Consider the following 20226-nt stretch of genomic DNA (forward strand, 5'->3'; position numbering starts at 1 on the left):
TTCCTTTGATCACGGTTAGTACGTTCCCCGTGCTTGTTCCATTCATAGTTGGACCGGGAGTAGTCCCAACCCTGATCATACTTGCTGTAACCTTTACCACCAGAGTATTTCACTTCTCGGAATAAGTATTATCTTCATATCTTTGATGATTGGGCCTAGACCGGGAGTTTCTACTGCTTTCATTTCTAGACATTGCATTATAGGAATCAGGCGATGCCCTATTGAAATCAGACTTTGCACTATTGAGATTAGAAACATTATCACTATTAACTACTCGACGGCCCTTGAAGTTGATATCTTTGTTGCCAACTTTGTAGGCACGGATCATCGACCGGAAGTTTGCTGACACCAAGCGTTCCTCTCGGGTCTGGTCATTGTTTATGTAGACGTCAGAATAGCGCCTGCTATCCTTTAAGCGAGATTTTGCATCCATAATGCGCTGTTTGTCTGTTACAGAGGCTACAGTTACAATCACAACACCTGGCAATGATTCATTTCTAGACTGTTTCCTCTCGACCTTTTCTATTTTGATATCAGATATTTTACAACCATCTTTAAGGAGAGCTTCAAATTTGTCAGAAAGTCTCTCGTTTACTGTCTCAGGCAACTGTCTGATAACCAATTTTTTTCTTATATCTTTCTTCACTAGATCAGTTTTGTCCACATTTTTACTGCTTTTTGTCTCTATCTTGTCTAGCCTCTTACTAAGTTCTATGACCTCTTTGTTGAAGTCTGCCCTAGCACCATCAATTTTCTGATTCAAGTCTTTTTTCATTTTGGAAGTTTCCTCACTGATCCGTTTATCAAGTGCTTTTTTCACATTAGCTGTCACTTTTTTCTCAATGTTCGCTTCCATTTCTTGTACTGAAGAGTGTAGGGCACTAAATTTCAAATTCATGTCATTGTACATTTTAAGCAGCATCTGCTTTGCATCCATATCTTCAAGATCACTATTTACATGCACATCAGCTCTGGATACTATACACTCACTATTGTTACCGCTGGCCTTTCTGTTCTTTTTCTTTGCCTTCTTAAGTCTACGGCCATTTGAAGTTTCTTTAACCTTCGGAGGACCTCCACTATCTGGACTGTCAATATGAATCACTTGACTTTCAGTTAAGTCCTCACTATTCATATCAAGTTTGCGTCTGGCTGAGCCCGAGTCTGAACTTTCTGAGGAAATGTTTCTTGCACGTTTGATTGCACTTTCATCAGGCATAGATAGACGTCTACCCCTTTTCTTACTTACAAGAGGTGTTCTTAGAGTTATCATACTATTCCCAGACATAACAGAATTCACATACTCTTCAGCTTCACGTATTAAGTCCGACTTGTCTGACGTTTCCTTATTTCCAATAATGTGTATGGCAGGGTCCTGATTCCCGGCACAAGCAGTCAGGGCATGTCCTGACCCAGACCTGCCAGCAGAATCCCCTGGTCCATTACATCGATTCCCGACATTAGACAAACTATGAGATGTGAGATCTTGATTCCCGGCACAAGCAGTCTGGGTATGTACTGACCCAGACCTGCCAGCAGAATCACTTGATCCAGTACCTTGATTCCCAACACTAGAAGGACTGTGAGTAATTTGATCATGATTCCCGGCACAAGCAGTCTGGATACGTTCTAACCCAGACCTGCCAGCAGAATCACCTGAGCCATTACATCGATTCCCGGCACTAGAAGGACTGTGAGTAGCGAGACCCTGATTCCCGGCACAAGCAGTCTGGTTGAGTCCTGGCCCAGACCTGCCAGCAGAATCACATGATCCATTACCTCGATTCCCGCAATTCCCTACACTAGACGAACTATGGGTAGCGAGATCCCGATTCCCGGCACACGCAGTCTGGGTACGTCCTGACCCAGACCTGCCAGCAGAATCACTTGTTGTTGCCATGTGGTTCAACCTGACAACTGTCAATAGTCTCTACACTGTTGGATATGCGGATAGTAACACCAAATTCTCTCACGAATTGTATAAAACTGTCTAAACAAAATTCTATAATGCTTAAAAATGCATAAAAGGTCCAAAATCCCCACACAACGTTGAAAAGTTGTCCAAATATTATTGTCATATGCAAATCCCAGACCATTAGCTCAAAGGCCAAGGTCACACACTTGTTTGTCAAAGGTCAAGATGGCTTAATTTTTCCTGTCCGGTCTAAACCTTAACCATTCAAAAAGGGATTTTTATATTACTTGGCACAAATGTTCCACAAAATAAGATGATGTGGCATGTGCAAATCCAGATCTCAAAGGTCAGGGTCACATTTAGAGGTAAAATGTCAATAGTATTTTTCCCCAATTTGGTCCATAATTCTGTCATCCGTTAAGGGATTTTGATATTACTTGACAGAAATGTTCCCTATAATGAGAACAAGTGTCTTGCGCAACACCTATATCCCTAACTGAAAGGTCAATGTCACAGTTGAAGGTCAATAGTGTTTTTCCCTGTTTGTTGTTCAGGCTTCGATTCTACTTAAAACACCTAGAACATCATAAAATATTAACCTCTTTACAACATGGTTTCCGAAGTGGACACTTCTGTGAAAGTCAACTAATCACAACAATGGATGATATAATGAAAAAAAATATGACAAAAAGAACCAAGTAGATATGGTTATATTACACTTCAGTAAAGCGTTTGATACCATACTACATCGAAAATTACTTTACAAACTAGACAATTACAGCATTCGTGGTAACATCCAGAAATTGATTCTATCCTTTCTGATGGAACGCGAACAAAGGGGAAACATCGTCGTCATGTAGAGTTGACCCGGGGGTACTCCAAGGAATCGTCCTGAATCCCCTACTCTTCCTATGTCATATCAATAATCTTCCCGAAAGTGTGACATCCCAAGTACGTCTATTTGCGGATGACTGTTTACTTTACCTGCAAATCTCTTCATATCAAGATCACTTAACTCTACAAAAAGATTTATTATCACTTTAAGATTGGGCAGACAACTGGGGAATGAGAATCAATGCAACGAAATGTTAGCTTATGTCAATTCATCGTAGCAAAGTACCATCAACCTACAATTATACATTGGGCAATAATTTTCTACAACAAGTGCAGTTGACAATCCATACTTGGGAGTTCAAATAAGTGACAATCTGAAATGATCAACACACATTAAAAAAATTGTAACCGTTCAAGTAGTTTACTCGGATTTATAAGAAGAAACTTACGACATAATAATAACGCCTTCAAAGAACAAGCATACACTTCCCTATATCTGTGTTAGATTACGCAAGTGTTGTCTGGGACCCCCACCTCCAGAAAGACATAGACAAGCTTGAGGGTGTACAAAGGCGCCCAGCGCGTTTCGTTTCTAACGATTACGGGCGCAAAAGTAGTGTTTCTAATATGATACATGGCCTGAAGTGGAAACCCTTAAAGGAGCGCCGACGAGACCAGTGCCTGGCATTCCTACACAAGATCGTCTATGACCTTGTGGCCGTCCCCGCTAATGATCTGGAATACAACCCACGGCAACGACGAAGATCCAACTCTAAATCAATTAAACAAGTGACAAGTAATACAGACATATACAAAAACTCATTTGTGCCTCAAACTATCCGCGACTGGAACTCATTGTCGGACTCAGTTATAACTTGTATCAAAACCGATAGGCCCCTACATTCAAACGTACTCTTTTGGACTTTTGGACTATAGATCGCGCGATTAACATCTAGAACATCAAGTGCACACACACACTGGATATTTGCTCATTAGTGAGATAATTTCGAGTATCAATATAGATACAGATAGAGCTATAAAAATAAATATACCTCTTTGATTCTACATAAACTACATGAAGTAGGGACTTTGTGTTGCATGGCAATAGAGGTAAAATGGGGTAACTGGAACAATGGGGAAACTGGGTCACTTTACACTTTTCAGTAGATTGAGGTTATTAAGGGTTACGTCCCCTAAATAAGATCCTTTGTTGAAAAAGAACATTCAGTGTTACAGCCTATTATAGCAAAAGTTTTCTCCCGAAGGAATTGAGAAATATTTTAAGAAATCGATTTTCTTAGACATTTGTTGAGAGTATTACTAAATAAATAAAATATGAAAACATAAATTACACACTATATGTAATTATGCCTGTTTTTTCAGATGATACATTAAGATATTCTCGTTATGTTGCTGTCTAGTTGTAGTAGAAACAGTCGTCTGATTTTATAGATATATTTGCTTATATGTTCTCGGTAAATCGATAAGATATTAAAGAGATTTAATTTTGATACGGCTTGGTCATAAATCTGACGTCATGATAATTTGTAACGCAAGGAGCTGGTTCTCGTATATATATTCTCTATGTAAAGCGGGTTAAACTTGTTTGAAATAATGAAGCGTATTATGTATTATTGCAAATCAAGGTCGCCATCCAGGCATTATTCTTTTAAAATTCTATCAAAAAATATAATAATTTTGTTTTAATGACATACTTTTTGAATAATAAACTGGTCTGTCATGAACTGTTGCGTTGACGCCAGACAACGACGTTATAAAACCGGTGCTTGTTTGTGAAATATGACATGTCCAAAATATTCATCTTAGTATGTGTTGATACCTTAAAATTAAGTTACGGGAAGTGTTGCAAAACTGTAGTTATAACATTGCTATTAAATACATTGAGATTTGTTTTAAGAAATTAAAATATACTTTATTTTGAACGTGCCTTTTCAGAAGTGTCCCACTTACCCAAATGTATTAGGGCAAGTGGGACACTGCTGTTAAGAACAAAGTTCTCCAGGATTTTATTTTTGGTTGAACTGGATGCTGGAAGAAAAAGTGGACATGCTCCAATGGACAATATATAAAATGTGGTACATAACTGGACATAACCACTATAAATTGTCAACTTCTAATCTTTTCCATGAACGAAATGAAAAAAAGGGAAAGAAAGTCTAATAATGATGAAACTCTGATACTTTGCAAGTATACCACTAGTTTTATATTAGCTTAACTTGGTAGCAATTGCTGAACATTTTCTACCTGATACCAAGTTTACATGATCCAAGTCACTGTTTAATCAAGTGGGCTTATTTAAATGGAGATCGTACCGTGAACCCCTCCCACTCATTTACCTTAAAATCAGGTAAGTTTAGAACCTTTGATAGCTTAATACTGATATCTCTTACATTTTTAAAGAAACTGTCGGCAAAACTTATATTAATTAGTAGTATTTATACTAGGTGAAGCCGGAGGAACCAACTAACAGTCAAATATAAAAGCTAACTGGGCATTTGTTTTTGTTAATTACTTCTTTAAGATGACGTTGTGTCAAATATTCAGGCTAAAGCAAACGTCAAATATTGGTCAGACAATGCGATTTTAGGTACAGTTGCCAACATTTTCCGAGTGTATGCCCCTGGGTCCCTCTAGATCTTTACTCTCCTAAACCCTGCCTTCATTCCCCTCACATCTCACCCCTCCTCCCCGAGTCTTCCTGTATGCAAAAAGCTAGTTATTGTCCTTATTTTTTTTGTGAAAAAAGACACATTTTAACTGTCCCGTTAATATTTGATGAAAACTATATGTTTAAGATTGTTTTAAATTTTGGTCAGTTACAAGTGTCAAAATCACATATATAAGTACATAATGGATTATGTCAAGTTTATGTTTAATTCACACATAGTTATTTACACTTATTACATTTTTGATTTTATATTAGTTATATATAAACATGTATTGAAACAAATAATGACATTATTTGGGCAAAAATCGGACCTATTGACTTCTTTATGCATCCATTTTACAAAACAGTCATACATTGTAATTAATACTGAGCTATATTTTCTCTTTTGATCTGTGGACATGAATGGTTTCATTTGTCTTAAATGCGAATGTAATATACGAAATTTTAATACAACTAAAATATCCCATGTGGGTGGGGCAACTTGGAACACTTAAATTGACCCATGTTTAATTAATTTACAGTTAAGTACAGGTTATCAGGTATTTTTAAAATTTTATATTCGTCATATATTATATAGGCTGCGCATAGTAACATATCAATGAATCCAGCTTATATTTTGTCTTTCTACATTATTACTCAACAGTATTTCTTTAAGTGTCCCAGTTACCCCATTTTACCTTCATTCAAAAGTTTGTTCTTTTAACGCCAACTGAGGATGGTAAAAGGAACCTTTAAAAAATCCAAACTGTTTTGATTTGTTATAATAACCAAAGAGCTATAAAAATAAATAATAATAATGTATTTTTAGTTCTTTGTAATAACCTATTTGATTGGGTGCTTAAAATTGTAGATCTTTTTATATAAATTTGTCTTATTTCTTTATGGATAGAATTACTGTATTGGATTGTTATAAAACGTTCAGGTAAATTAAATTACTTAGAACAACTAAACGTTTCCATGTAAAATGTTAGAAAAAATGTGAAAATTTTATTTTGCCAGGATTATACACAGGGAAAAATAAGATATCTTAAGGTAGTTCTGCACGTTTGATAAACCGGAAGTGATGGCGTAACGTCATTTATCCGGAAAACGCAGAATAAAGCCTGGATTCGGCGTACGGAAATGAAAATGATTTTATGATTTAATCGAAACCTGTGAGTAAATTTATTACAATGGCACTGTTGCTATATTTCATAAGTCAAAATATGATATTAAAACATATGACACGTTAAAAAATTCTAAAAAAATATCTTAAAATTAGCGTGAAATGTCCGGTTCACTTTAGTCTTGGTCAGATATCTCAAAAATAAGCACACGGACCTATACATTTTATTTCACCAAATTATAGGCCGTATGTTTATTTACAACTGTGAGAAGTTTAATCAAAATCTACATTGTAGAACAATTTCTATTCGCGAAAATGTTGTGAAAGTTATGATTTTCCCATAGACTCCCATTATGAAATATTGCGTGAGGTCAAACTTTTTCAAATCAGCCTAGCAAAAAATCAAGCACACGACCTTATCTTTTTTATTTGCTGAATATTCTAGGTATATTCTGAAGTTTTGAAAAATCAGAGTTTAATCAAATTCTACATTGTAGAAAAAATTTCGATCCAAACGTGCAGAACTACCTTAATACATACGTACAGTAAATAGTGTACGTTAGTGGTTTACGGAAACTTACGAATTTGTCCGATTGTCGGTTGCCGTAGCAATGTTTACAAAATGGCGACCGTCCCTGGGATTAAATATGACGACGGTTTACCAGCGATTTCCGCCAACTGCTTCCCTGTCAGAACATTCTTGAGACACGATATTGGAGAGGAAGGTATAATCTAATTTGCTGCTACATAAGTACTGTTAACCTTTGAAAACACTTGAGTATCGATTCATTTTTATGTTGATTAGATAAAGTTGCAACTTTCCGGATATGTAATGAATACGGATAACCATCAACATTTATAATAATGGCAAACGTTCAACACTGATACATCTTGACGATGCACGGGGGGTTAGAAAGTAAAAGACTCTAAGGTTTCCTAGGCTACTCAGTCCACCTAGTAGTCCAAATAATAGGACGTTTCTGGACAGCGTGATAACATATGACTGCAGCTGTCTCCGTCACGTCCAAACTTATTCTGCATATTTCTGTTAGGAAATCCCCAATGAAATCCATTGGGAATGTTTTCTGGTACATGTACAAAGTATTTATAATGATAACATCTCTGATAATGGTTTTATGTTGACATTAAAGCATAAACTTGCCTCGCTGACTTTTTATGAATGTATATTTTGTGTTTTGTTCCTGCAATTTAGTGTTATCGGCAGTCTGCTGTTGAAACCTGTGTCAGGGTAGATATCTCCTTGCACCTGTCACATCATATTTTCGAAGATTTAAGTCTCTTATTTAAAAATATGAATTAAAACCAACCCATATATGATATAATGTTTAATTTATTAAAGCAAGTAAGTCTGACCAGTATATTATGACTTTTTGGATGATTTAATGTCTTCGTTTTCCTAAAAGTGAAATGCAGATACAGGTAAGACTTAGAGGGATGACAACTGTAAAATATCAGATCATAAAATAAGTCATCCTGATAAGCCAAATGAGTAAGGCTATCCACCTAGTGCTTCCTGACTGTTATTTAAAACAAGGCGAAAAAACCTAACAGCTTAAACCTTAATTCCCTTAACTGCAAAATATATATACAAATACTCTGTTGTGCCGAAAGGAAGATGATGGTAGTGCCTAGACTGTCTTGTGTAAGGTATAACATATTGCTTAGGATCAACATCTACATGTAAGTAGCTATTTTAGGCGATGTTAGAATATATAAAAATGTTGATTTTTATCATTTTAAGTTGATGGCGCATGGCTGGTTGCTCAGAGGGCAGAACAGAGGAAGAGATTCAAGGCAATACTTTGCACTAAGCCAAAGACATATGCTCGCATTAAAGAGGAAAGACGCAGAGCTGAGCAGCAGGGAACAACAATTAGCGAGCAGCTTCAGGCAGCTAATGATGAAGAAGAAGAAGAAAAGGATGTCCCTGTACTTGATGGATTCTTTTTGGTAATATCTTACTATGCTTGTGAGAAAGCAGACATTGTTGTTAAAGGCACATTTAATTTGGATGCCCACCCTGTACTTTAGAATATATGGGCACAGAACTATTTTTTTTTTGATGATTTAACAGATATAGAATGACTGAAGTCATATGTCTGTGAAAACCGATTAATTTGGAGAAGTTGCAATTTAATTAAAGGTAAAGGTAAATTTTATTTACTGTCGCTCTGTGAAACAATGAACATAAGCACTGTAGAGCTTTTGAGCAACCATATCTGAAGAACAGTTAAAACCAATCATACCTTAACCCCAGCAATTTGCTGATACCCACTTACAGCTGGGTTGACTAATAATAATAATAATAATAATAATAATAATAATGACTTTATTTATTGAGGCAACACTATTAGGCATGCCCAATCTTCCAAGTGGGCCTCAAAATTATGTACAATATTTACAAATAGATTTCAAATACAAATTTGACAATAGCATGATTACAACATTCTAAGCATATGTTATGTTGTTCATTTTCCAGTTTGTTAAATAGGATCTTTTGAACTGCTCAAGACTGTTAGAATTTTTTACTTCAAGAGGTAATGTGTTCCAGATTTTTGGTCCCGAGTATTCAAGGGATTTTCTGTACAGTTCTAAGTTTGGTTTAGGTACTTCAAGACATTTATTTGATTCTGATCTTAAATTAATGTAAGGATTATGTACAAATTTAAATTTACTTTGAAGATAGGATGGACTAAGATTGTTAATTGATTTAAAGACTAAAATTGCTTTCTTATAATGCAGTCGTTCATTGAATTTCATCCAGTTCAGCTCTTTAAACAAATCTTCAGATGGAAAATCAAAACATTTATCAAGGATGATTCGAGCTGCTCTTTTTTGAAATTTTGTAATTTTTTCCATTGAATCACTGTTGCAATTACCCCAAATTGTGCAGCAATAATCCAAGTGGGGTAAAATATAAGCATTAAAGAAAAGTTTTCTCTGGGAATATCTAGGTAGCATTTTATTCGTTGTAAAAGATAAAGTAAGGAATTGCATTTCTTTAGTGTGTTATCAATATGATCTTTCCAGCTTAAGTTATTACTGACATGTACACCTAACAGTTTTTCTGATTCTGTATATTCGACAGTTTCATTGTTGAATGTAAGGGGCGATGGGTTCAAAGTATCTTTATTAGTTCCTCTTGATGAGATAAACATTGCTTTGGTTTTTTGTACATTAGCTGTCATATAATTATGCTTGCACCAGTCCTCAATTTTAGAGAGTACAGACTGTAATTCAGAACTGATTTCTTGTTTGGTGTTTCCAACAACAGTTAAGGTTGTATCATCTGCAAAAATATCAGTGAAACAGTCTTTCAGATGTTGGGGCAGATCATTAATATATAAAATAAAAAGCAGAGGCCAAGCACAGAGCCTTGAGGGACACCAGACATTATTGGCTTTGATTCAGATATTTTTCCAGAAATACATACTTTTTGAAATCTATTACTTAAATATGATTTAAACCAATCTAGTGATTCTTGACTAAAGTTATATATTTTTAGTTTTTGCAGCAGTACCGAATGGTTGACTAGGTCGAATGCTTTAGACAAGTCTAAGAATATTGTACCAACTAGCTGTCCATTGTTAATTGCATTTATCCATTTATCAGCTATAGATGTAAGGGCTGTTTCACAGGAATGGTGACTTCTAAATCCTGATTGATATTCATATAAAAACTTATTGCTTTCAAGGTAGGCTTTCAAACTGTCACTGACATGACGTTCAATGACCTTTGATAATACAGGCAAAACTGATATTGGGCGATAGTTTTCTTTTTCTGATTTAGACCCTTTTTTGAATATTGGAGTTATTTTAGCTAGTTTAAATTGATCTGGGAAAATACCAGTATTAATGCTAAGATTTATTATAGTCTTCAATGGTGCTGCAATTATTTTGTACGATGACTTTAGAAATCGAGCACTTACTCCATCTAGCCCTGTTGCTTTTCTAAGGTTAAGAGTTTTTAGATGATTTGCTACAAATTCTTCTGTTATCAGTGGGATTTTAAATTCATGAACATTGTTTGATTTTACATGGTTTTCTAAGAATTCCAAGTTATACTTGTCATTTTGACATTCAGAGTGTTGAGTTTCAGAGTGTTGAGTTTTCTTATATATTTCAACAAAAAAGTTATTAAAAACATCAGCTGCCTCTTTAGGATCCGTAATAGGATTGCCATTATCATCATTTATGTAGTTTGTTTGATGTTTCATTGATTTACCAGATAACTCTTTCAAATGATTCCACAACTTTTTTGGATTTCTTTCATTGTTGTTTATAACATGTCTATAGTATGACTTCTTTGCATATTTTATAATTTGTTTAGCCTTATTTCTCCAAGATTTGTATTGAGTTGAATCACCGGATTTCTTAAAGGAGTCTCTTGTTTTCATGGCACTTTGAATTTCTTGATTAAACCAGCCAGGCTGATTGTTATATTTTACCCTTTTTGTTTTGAGTGGCGCATGGGCATTTAAAACAGCAGAAAAATGTGGTTATAAAACAGTGTAAAGCATCATTTGGGTCATCAAAAATGTCTAAAATTGACCAAGGTTGGGTTTTTAGGTCATCAAGAAAATTTTCTTCAACAAATTCACGCACATCTCTGTATGTAATTATGTTATGAACTGGACCACTTGTTTCAGATGAAATTTTACGTGTTACACAAACTGGAAAATGATCGCTGATTGACATATTTGGAACAGTTACTTTCTTAATATTGGATGGTACATTTGTATATAAATGGTCAATCAGGGTTGCAGTAGTAGGTGTGATCCTTGTAGGTTCACTGACTAGCTGATCAAAATTAAATGAAGATGTCAGAGAAAGCCAGTTATTCACAGTAGAATTATTACTTAACAAATTTATGTTTAGGTCACCTAACAGAATAATTTCTCTGCCTTCACAAACAATTTTCTCTAGAGTCAATTCAAATTGATCTATCCATTGTTTTGATGATGAAGGTGGTCTGTATATATATCCAAAAATGAAAGGCTTTTGTTGGGAATGCCTTACTTCAAGCCATATTATTTCAAGATCCTCTACTTCAAAATCAAATCTACGTACACAAGGAAATTTATCTTTAATATAAACAATTACACCACCTCCATTTGTCTTTCTATCTTTTCGAAACATATGATAGTTGTTTAATTGGAATTCACTGTCACTGAAGGAGTCATTTAGGAAAGTTTCACAAAATCCAATGATATCAATTTGATCTTTTTCATGTATAAGCAGTTTTATTTCATCAAATTTTGGACTAAGATAGTGCACATTTAGGTGCATAAATTTTAATCCCTTTTTGTCAAACCACTCGGAATCAGAAATTCTTGAATCAGAAGCGTCAGACATGGACACCGGAAATGAGTTTTCGGCACAGCTTAGAATCGTGGAACTGGATGTGCTTTGAACCTCTGCCGCCACTGGGGTTGTGCCCATGGAGGTATCATCATGAAGGGAGGGTGTACGTGTGGAGGGTAACCTCTGTGCTTGTGACTTTGGTATACCCGATGGGGTCTTCGGCGATCTTGGGCAAAATGAAAATTTTCACTTGTTTCCTGTTGGGTTGCTGTTTGTCTAAACATTTTGTAGAGAGCCGTCTTAATGTTCTTACCAAAGACGGCCCCACCTTTATTGTTTAGATGTACTTCATTGTAGTACAGAGTCTGATTCACATTCCCATTTGGCATAAAGCTTTCATCATTTGACAAGAATTCAAACCCTTTGTCATTACAAAAACTTTTAATCAGCTTGTTTGTTTCCATGATGACACTAAGAGAGAGTTTGTCCATTTTCTTTGGAGAATAGATGATATAACAATTTTTGATGCAGGGTTAGACTGTAGCAGGCACATGGTTAAATCCTGGTATTGAGCAGCTATTGTTTCCGGTTGATCTGCTTCTGAGACATTATTGATACCTGCATGTATCAGGAAAGCATCATAGTCCTTAATGTTTGAATCTTTGTTGCACAGCTCAGTAAAGTTTTTCTCAATGTCTTTCACTTTGGCTCCGGGATGCGTTTTGATGTTCACTTCTAATTTTTCACCAGCTAAGAGTTTTCGGTTCAAAACTTTTGTAACTGAATCCCCAAGTATGAACACTTTTGGTTTGTTTTTTACCTTCATTCGATGTAGATACAGTTATTGGACTTGGATTTTCTGTGCTATGGACTGAGCTTGTATTCCCCTCTGTTGGGATCTGTACACATGTACCTGTGTGATTCTGGGTAACACTACTCATGGTTTGTAGCTGTTGCAGTTGAATTTTTACAGCTCTTAGTTCATTTGTCAGTTCTTCTTTCCAGTCAGTCATTATTTCTTTCATTTCTTCTTTAAGATGTTTGTTGCTTACATTTTCTATTTTCTTTAATTCCGTCTCAAGTTTTGACTTCTCACTGTTTGTTACTTTTTGACGGTTTTTAAGTTTTGTGTTTTCTTCTTCTAGAACAAGTATTTTACCATTGCATTTGGCCAATTCACTTTTTAAATTTTGTATTGCTTCATCTGCTGACGTTTTTGCTTGTTTTGCTTTACTTTCAGACTCTTGTAGCTGTTGAGCTTGCTTCACATTTTTCTGTATTAGTGATTTATTTGCTTCTGTGAGTTTTTCATTTTCTAGTCTGAGTTTTTTCATTGCCTGAACACATTCTTTTATGTCAGACTGAGTGTCAATTTCTGTTTGTTTGGGCGTATCAGTGTTTAAATTCAAGTTTTTGTTTTCTGTCTGGGTGCAGGTGCTGACTACTGTCTGAAAAGGTGCTTCTTTGTAGTTTATATTCTCGGTTTCAATTGCAGTTCCATTTACAGAATAGACCTGTTTTAACGAAGTGTTCTCACTATTGCATGTCTTCTCGTTCTCTAGCAGGGACAGTGATGAACTTGGACTTTCACTTTCAATTAGTGGTGAATTTAACTGAAGTTCATCTGAACGGTTTAGTATATTTTTCTCAGAATTCTGTTGCTCTTGTAAGTAGAAGCTTCTGTTTTCAGGTTGGGAATAACCAGAGGGTGTTGACGTGAGTCGCCTTGAAAGTGACTTGAAACTAAACCAGCGCTTTGATTTCTTTCCTTCTTTATGCTTGGGGGTAATAAGGTATCCTCCACTCTTTAAGTTTACACAATTGCTTTTTTTTAATTGGACTGATGGTGTCCTGATCTCAGGGCTATTGTTGTTAGTATTTGTAGTTTTGTTGCATTCAGAGATCTGGTTAAGTTCAACTTTGATTTTGTCAAGCATTTTGTCTAGCCATAATCGACACCCTGATCCTTGGATTAACATTGTCATTGTGTTGTATATTGTTATTACAACTTTCTTTTCTTCAAGGGATATTGTTGTTGATAATCCAGTATTGTCCTTTGTAGGTTTTAGGGAATACATTGATTGCAAAATTTGCAGCATTTTAGCATATGTTGACTTCTTATAGAAAGTAATAGAAATGTTGTCACTAGTCTGGCTTACATAAAGATCAAACAGATTGTCAGTTACATAGCTGCTAGAAATTTCATTGTATGAAAATCCTTCAAATTCCTCCATATCTAAAGTTGTGTTATTTGAGGCCATTGTTCCTGATTATCTATAATTGCTTGCTATTGTTATCACATTAAGTCCAGATAAAGCTGTTAACACCACCTGGCCATGTGATTACAAGTAGGTCTCTGGTATGCTGGTATTGTTAATGTGAGAATTCCATATCTTAAACAATTTCCAATTTTCAGAATAGTTTTGAATTATTTTCACCAGTTTATGAATATACTAACTTAAGAATCACAAAAATATTTCCACAGTGAGATGGAGAAAATTCCAAGCAACACAGCCATATAAATATATCCACTATAGTTCATGTTAATAAATTTTAATTTCACTTTTTCTTGAGAGCTTAAATCCACGTCTGTCCAGCTTGCCAGTCACTTATGCAACTAAGGCAATCCGGTTGAAGAGCATTGCCCAAGGACACACTACAGTGGGATTAGCATTTAATCGAACCAAAGGCCTTCACCTCTGTAGGAAAGCGACCGAGCCGTCTCGACCCATGCGTCCTTAGATGCGTTAATAAACATGCAAGCTAGTGCTTGTATAAAATGTAAAGCAGAACACTAATTAAGGTAGCAATCAATGAAATTAAATGTTAATCATTGAAGATGCTTTCTTTGTACTTAAGTTTATTTCAAACATGCTCATCCATAACAGCGTTGATAATGAACAAAATTCAGGTTGAGATGCAACCACCATCAGATAAGTAAAACGTCGATAATATATTTGATGTATCAACAACTTGAGTGACCATTGTGCAAAATGCCTTCAGTAAGATCAGTAGTACCCTAAAACGTTACAGAGGGTATCATGAAATAAGAAAATTAAAATAAAAGTGATGATAAAGGAAAAACAGTACACAAAATTTTTGTGACATTTGTGATATGTTGGCTTGCCCTTAGAGACTGCAATTCCATTTGTACCAAGATCAAGGTCAGACAGAAAGTGTAATGTTAGTATTGTGGGATTTTGAAATTGCTACTATTAATAATCAGTCAAGTTGTCATTACAGAATGATACTAGAGGGCAATCCAACATAAATTAATTTGCAATGTTCCCTTTACTTCTTATTTTCTTTTCTTTCCAGATGCGTCACTGCTGCGTGGAAGATCCTTCTGATCTTTGTTCTGTAAACATCTCTGGTAAAGAAATATCTGAAGTGAAGGAGGAAGATTTAGCCTTATTTGATAATGTGGCCTATGTCAATGCTAGTGAGAACTTTCTGCCATTTGGTATGTACAATGTATTAATTTACAAGACATTATTTTATGCATTAATTGATGTATTTTAACTTGAATATGAAGACACATAACTCGTTGAATTTAGATTAGGGGCTCAATGGGCAAGAGGTTATAGTTGCTGACTTCTAATCAATTCTACCACTATGCTGCGGATTTAAAACCGTCTTTAGAAGTGAATTCTTTTATGTGGTATAGATAACCACCTAGCTTTTAGAGGGTAGGGAAACTGATTGTCCAGGAGATGATATCGGATCTTGCTCTATTTAGCTGGAAAGTTATGACCAGAGGTTATTTAGGTTTGACTTTAAGGTAGTTCTGCACGTTTGGATCGAAATTTTTTCTACAATGTATAATTTGCTTTAACTCTGATTTTTCAAAACTTCAGAATATACCTAGAAAATTCAGCAAATAAAAATAATATGGTCGTGTGCTTGATTTTCTACTAGACTGATTTAAAAATTTGGACCTCACGCAGTTTTTCATAATGGGAGTCTATGGGAAAATAGCAACTTTCATAACATTTTCCCGAATAGAAGATTTTCCACAATGTAGATTTTTATTAAACTTCTCACAGTCGTAAATAAACATATGACCTATAATATAGTGAAATAAAATGTATAGGTCCGTGTGCTTATTTCTGAGATATTTGGCCATGGTTAAAGTTGAAGCTAATTTTAAGACATTATATTGAATTATTTAATGTGTCAGATGTTTTAATATCATATTTTAACTTTAAAAAGTTAGAGACTGTTACGATTTAATAGATTTATTCACAGGTTGCATTTAATTCATAAACTGATTTTCATTTCCGTACGCCGAATCCAGGCTTTATTCTACGTTTTCCGGATAAATGACGTTACGCCATCACTTCCGGTTTATCAAACGTGCAGAACTACCTTAAGCCAAAGAAACAAAGTTTTAATTAATGGAATAACTCGGGAGTCTACAGTGTGGAAAAATCTGCATTTGTATTGTTATATAGAGGAGGTACCTTTGTAACTTTGGCCAAGGATAGAAGCTAGTATCCTCTAAGTTGAACAGCCTGCTCCTTATCAACTACAATGCCAGTTTTTTGATTGTTTAAAAGGGATGAATATTACAGATACTAGCATTTGTAATGTAAAATTTTAACAGAGTAATGATCAGGTGTCATTGACAGATAAGATATTATATGACTGACTATAGTTTATTTCTGGGTTGTAACCTCTTGATTCTTTTTGGCATTGATGACTTTGTTTATTGACTGCTGAGTTTGAAACAGTTTTTTAGTCTGAAAAGTTAAGATAGTGCATTTATTTTGTAGCATACATTATGATTACACTTCGCTCATGGAATCAGTTTGTAAGCCTTAGTTGCTGCCTTGTAAAGTATCTTTTGAACATGCATCTAAATAACATTGGACACATTTCACTATTAATTATAAATTTGTAATATATTTACTTTTGATGTTAAACAATGTGTTGATTATTTTTTATTATTTTTATATTTCAGAGGCATTTAGAGGTTTTCCAATCTTAAGGGAGCTTGAGATGCCTCTAAATGCATTGAGAAGTATCAAACCTAACATAGGAGATTATCCATCACTGGAGGTAAAACTTCCACACTTTCTTACCACGTACCTTACACACAGTCTAATGCTCATTATATGAAGCCTTTCTTGAATGTTCTCTTGGCATGCATTTTGGTGCTCTGTGCCACTGATGTTGATAAAATATCAAGAGCAAGTAAAACAAACCACAGATAAACTTGTCTGTTAATGTAAAATGTCCTATTACACATGATATTGTCTTATAAATAAAATAAACTGCTGTAATGATTTACTGTTCATTACTTTTTGTGACAATTTTAAAGGGGCATGCCTCTAAATGAACTTCTCAATATCAGAACATTTAACCCTTAGCCTGCTAAATTTCTAAAATGGACTGGTCCATCATTCAGTTTGGGCAATACCATTTATTATTTGAAGGGATGTTCACTGAAAATTTACTGACTGAATAGCGAACAGTGCAGACCATGATCAGACTGCACGGATGTGCAGGCTGATCTTGGTCTGCACTGGTCGCAAAGGCAAAACCAATTGCCGCCAGCAGGCTAAGGGTTAAAACAGAAAGAAACAACTATAAAATATCAATGTTTTATTGATTGATTACTTTTAAGCCATTTCAGGACATGCTCTTTTTTAACCAATTCATGACAGCTTTCTGTAACAGACCTTGTTATGTTCCTTTGTTGTTTACAGGTGCTAGATGTGTCTTACAACAATTTATCACATGATGATATTCTTACACTCGGCTTACTTTCAAACATCAAAGTGCTGCATCTCACTGGGAATGGACTGACGTCATTGCCCGCCAACATGGCCATGCCCCATATTGATGAGAAAACGTATGTACCGTATATAGCTGCCTAGTTTCTACATTTCTGTATGCTGATTTTCAGTGCTAAATATTCTGGGAAGTATTTCTTCTATTTTATTGATAAGGACTAAAAGCCATTTCTCAAAACTGTTCAGGCTATGGAGTTAAACACTGACCTTTGAAAAATCACTGACTCAAGCAGCAGGGCTGAGTGAAGTAGTTCATAAGGTCCGTGGATTTACTTTATAATATCTGTGTGTGGATCGTTCAAAATTCTGGATAACATAACAATTTTGCTCATTCCCTTGTAACTTAAAGAGACCAGTATTTGACTGTATTACAACAGTCAGTTAAACAATCCAGTGTTCAAGGATTCCCTACCATTTATGATTATTAACAAACTTAGATGTTACTGACAACTTCCTCACATTTTTTAGAGATAGAGGACAAGTGAGTGACTCTGAATTTGTTTTCATCTGTCAAATCATCAAGGAAAATAGTGCCATACTTAAGGGTCAAATTTGAGGGTCATGACTCATAACAGTATACTAAAGGTGCTGTACATGTAATGACATTTAGCATTTTTCTTTCTATAACATATTCTCTTCATGCCATTTTTAGTGTTGCATGGTTAGTATTTAAAGTCATATGCTCTTATTAGTTACATCCATGACTGTAGAATGTCAAAGTTGGATATTATGATAATATGTATAACATTTACATGAAAATTCATAATGTGCCTCTTCCGTAAATGATGTTCTTAAAAAATGGATAAAATCCCTCGGCTTTCACTACCTGAGCCGTGCCATGGGAAAACCAACATAGTGGGTGTGCGACCAGCATGGATCCAGACCAGCCTGCGCATCCGCGCAGTCTGGTCAGGATCCATGCTGTTCGCTAACAGTTTCTCCAATTCCAATAGGCTTTAAAAGCGAACAGCATGGAGCCTGACCAGACTGCGCGGATGCGCAGGCTGGTCTGGATCCATGCTGGTCGCACACCCACTATGTTGGTTTTCCCATGGCACGGCTCACCTGATGATTTTTCTTATTCAGGAGAGAAGAGTATCTGAGGTTTTCTAAGTTAGAGATCTTGTTGCTGGACGACAACAAACTGGAGGATGTGTCTGTATTTGCTGCCCTTGCTGGATTATCAAGGTCAGGACCTAAAGATTACAAAATGATTTTGGAGACACTTTAGAAGTTTTCTCTATATCACAAATAGCAAATTGACCAATAACAAAGTCAGCCTTTAGTCTGGTCTCCAAACTTAGTTTTGGTCCTAGTTTACATGCAGTAGTTCTCTAATACTTATGAACCAAACTTTATGGTAATGCAAGTAAAGTTTTCAATGTGATGAACAAAAATTCACTTGTGGAATTTTAGTTTTAACAAATTATAAATCTTAAGCTTCTTGAGCAACTTTTTATGAGATTAAGATTGCCTTGCCCATTATTATTGACGTAATAGGATGCAATAGAATTAGATTTTTACATTATCAGAGATAAACAATGCTTTCCTCAGCAAATCTCTAACAAGACCTTACACAGAGAGTTGAAAATGCATTCTTTTTATATATACATCCTCAAGTCATTGACATTATTGCTGGAAAGAATTGAAGGAATTTCATAAATTTCTGTACGAAAAATCTGTTATTCCATCTGCAAAACTCTAGCTTGCCTTGTGGTTTTGTCTAATTAATTTGTTTCAATTTTGTTATTTTACAGTCTGAAACACTTGAATCTAGAGAAGAATGAGTTATATTATGTTCCAATGTTGAAATCTGTAGAAGGTAAAGTTGTTCAGAATGAAAGTGAGAAAGATGCACGAAAATTACGTAGATCTGCAGAGAAAGAAGGTCGAAGGTCAGCAAGAGGAACAAGGTCTAAAGATCCAACACCATGGCAACCAGTCGAGAAAAAAAATAGTGAAGACACAACAAATGCTCCTTTGCCAACCCCTGTACCGGCAGGGGAGGATTCACAGAAAGGGTCAGGAAAACAGGGAGCAGATTCTGTGGTACAGCCAGGTAGATGATTTTTAGCTCGACTATTCGAAGAATAGGGGAGCTATCCTACTCTCCCTGGCGTCGGCATTAGCGTTAGTGTGAGCGTCACACCAATGTTAAGTTTGCGTACCACCCCAAATATTTTCAAAGTCCATTGAGATAATGCTTTCATATTTTGCATACTTGTTTACCATCATGACCCCAGTCTGTAAAAAGTAGGAGGCAACTCTATCAAGCATTTTGACTGAATTATGGCCCCTTTTCAACTTAGAATAAATGTTAAAGTTTGCGTACCACCCCAAACATTTTCAAAGTATATTGAGATATTGCTTTCATATTTTGCATACTTGTTTACCATCTTGACCCCAGTCTGTAAAAAAGAGGAGGCAACTCTATCAAGCATTTTGACTGGATTATGGCCTCTTTTCAACTTAGAATAAATGTTAAAGTTTGCGTACCACCCCAAATATTTTCAAAGTCCATTGAGATATTGCTTTCATATTTTGCATACTTGTTTACCATC

The 20226-nt window shown here is 35.4% G+C and overlaps 1 protein-coding gene across 2 annotated transcripts in view; it reads left to right on the plus strand.

Moving 5' to 3' along the window:
- The first annotated feature begins 7147 nt into the window (after nucleotides 1–7147).
- LOC123554196 (X-ray radiation resistance-associated protein 1-like) overlaps nucleotides 7148–20226 on the plus strand; it is a 30404-nt gene continuing 17325 nt past the window's right edge. For both annotated transcript variants that reach the window (XM_045344167.2, XM_053548367.1), the window contains exons 1-7: nucleotides 7148–7268; nucleotides 8306–8514; nucleotides 15186–15330; nucleotides 16831–16928; nucleotides 17579–17724; nucleotides 18752–18853; nucleotides 19423–19724. In XM_045344167.2, coding sequence (XP_045200102.2) covers nucleotides 7166–7268; nucleotides 8306–8514; nucleotides 15186–15330; nucleotides 16831–16928; nucleotides 17579–17724; nucleotides 18752–18853; nucleotides 19423–19724 — 1105 coding nt within the window. In that variant the 5' untranslated portion in view covers nucleotides 7148–7165. The remainder of the gene's footprint in view (nucleotides 7269–8305; nucleotides 8515–15185; nucleotides 15331–16830; nucleotides 16929–17578; nucleotides 17725–18751; nucleotides 18854–19422; nucleotides 19725–20226) is intronic.

This window comes from Mercenaria mercenaria, chromosome 7 (genome assembly GCF_021730395.1).
Source record: "Mercenaria mercenaria strain notata chromosome 7, MADL_Memer_1, whole genome shotgun sequence".
Classification (NCBI taxonomy): domain Eukaryota; kingdom Metazoa; phylum Mollusca; class Bivalvia; order Venerida; family Veneridae; genus Mercenaria; species Mercenaria mercenaria.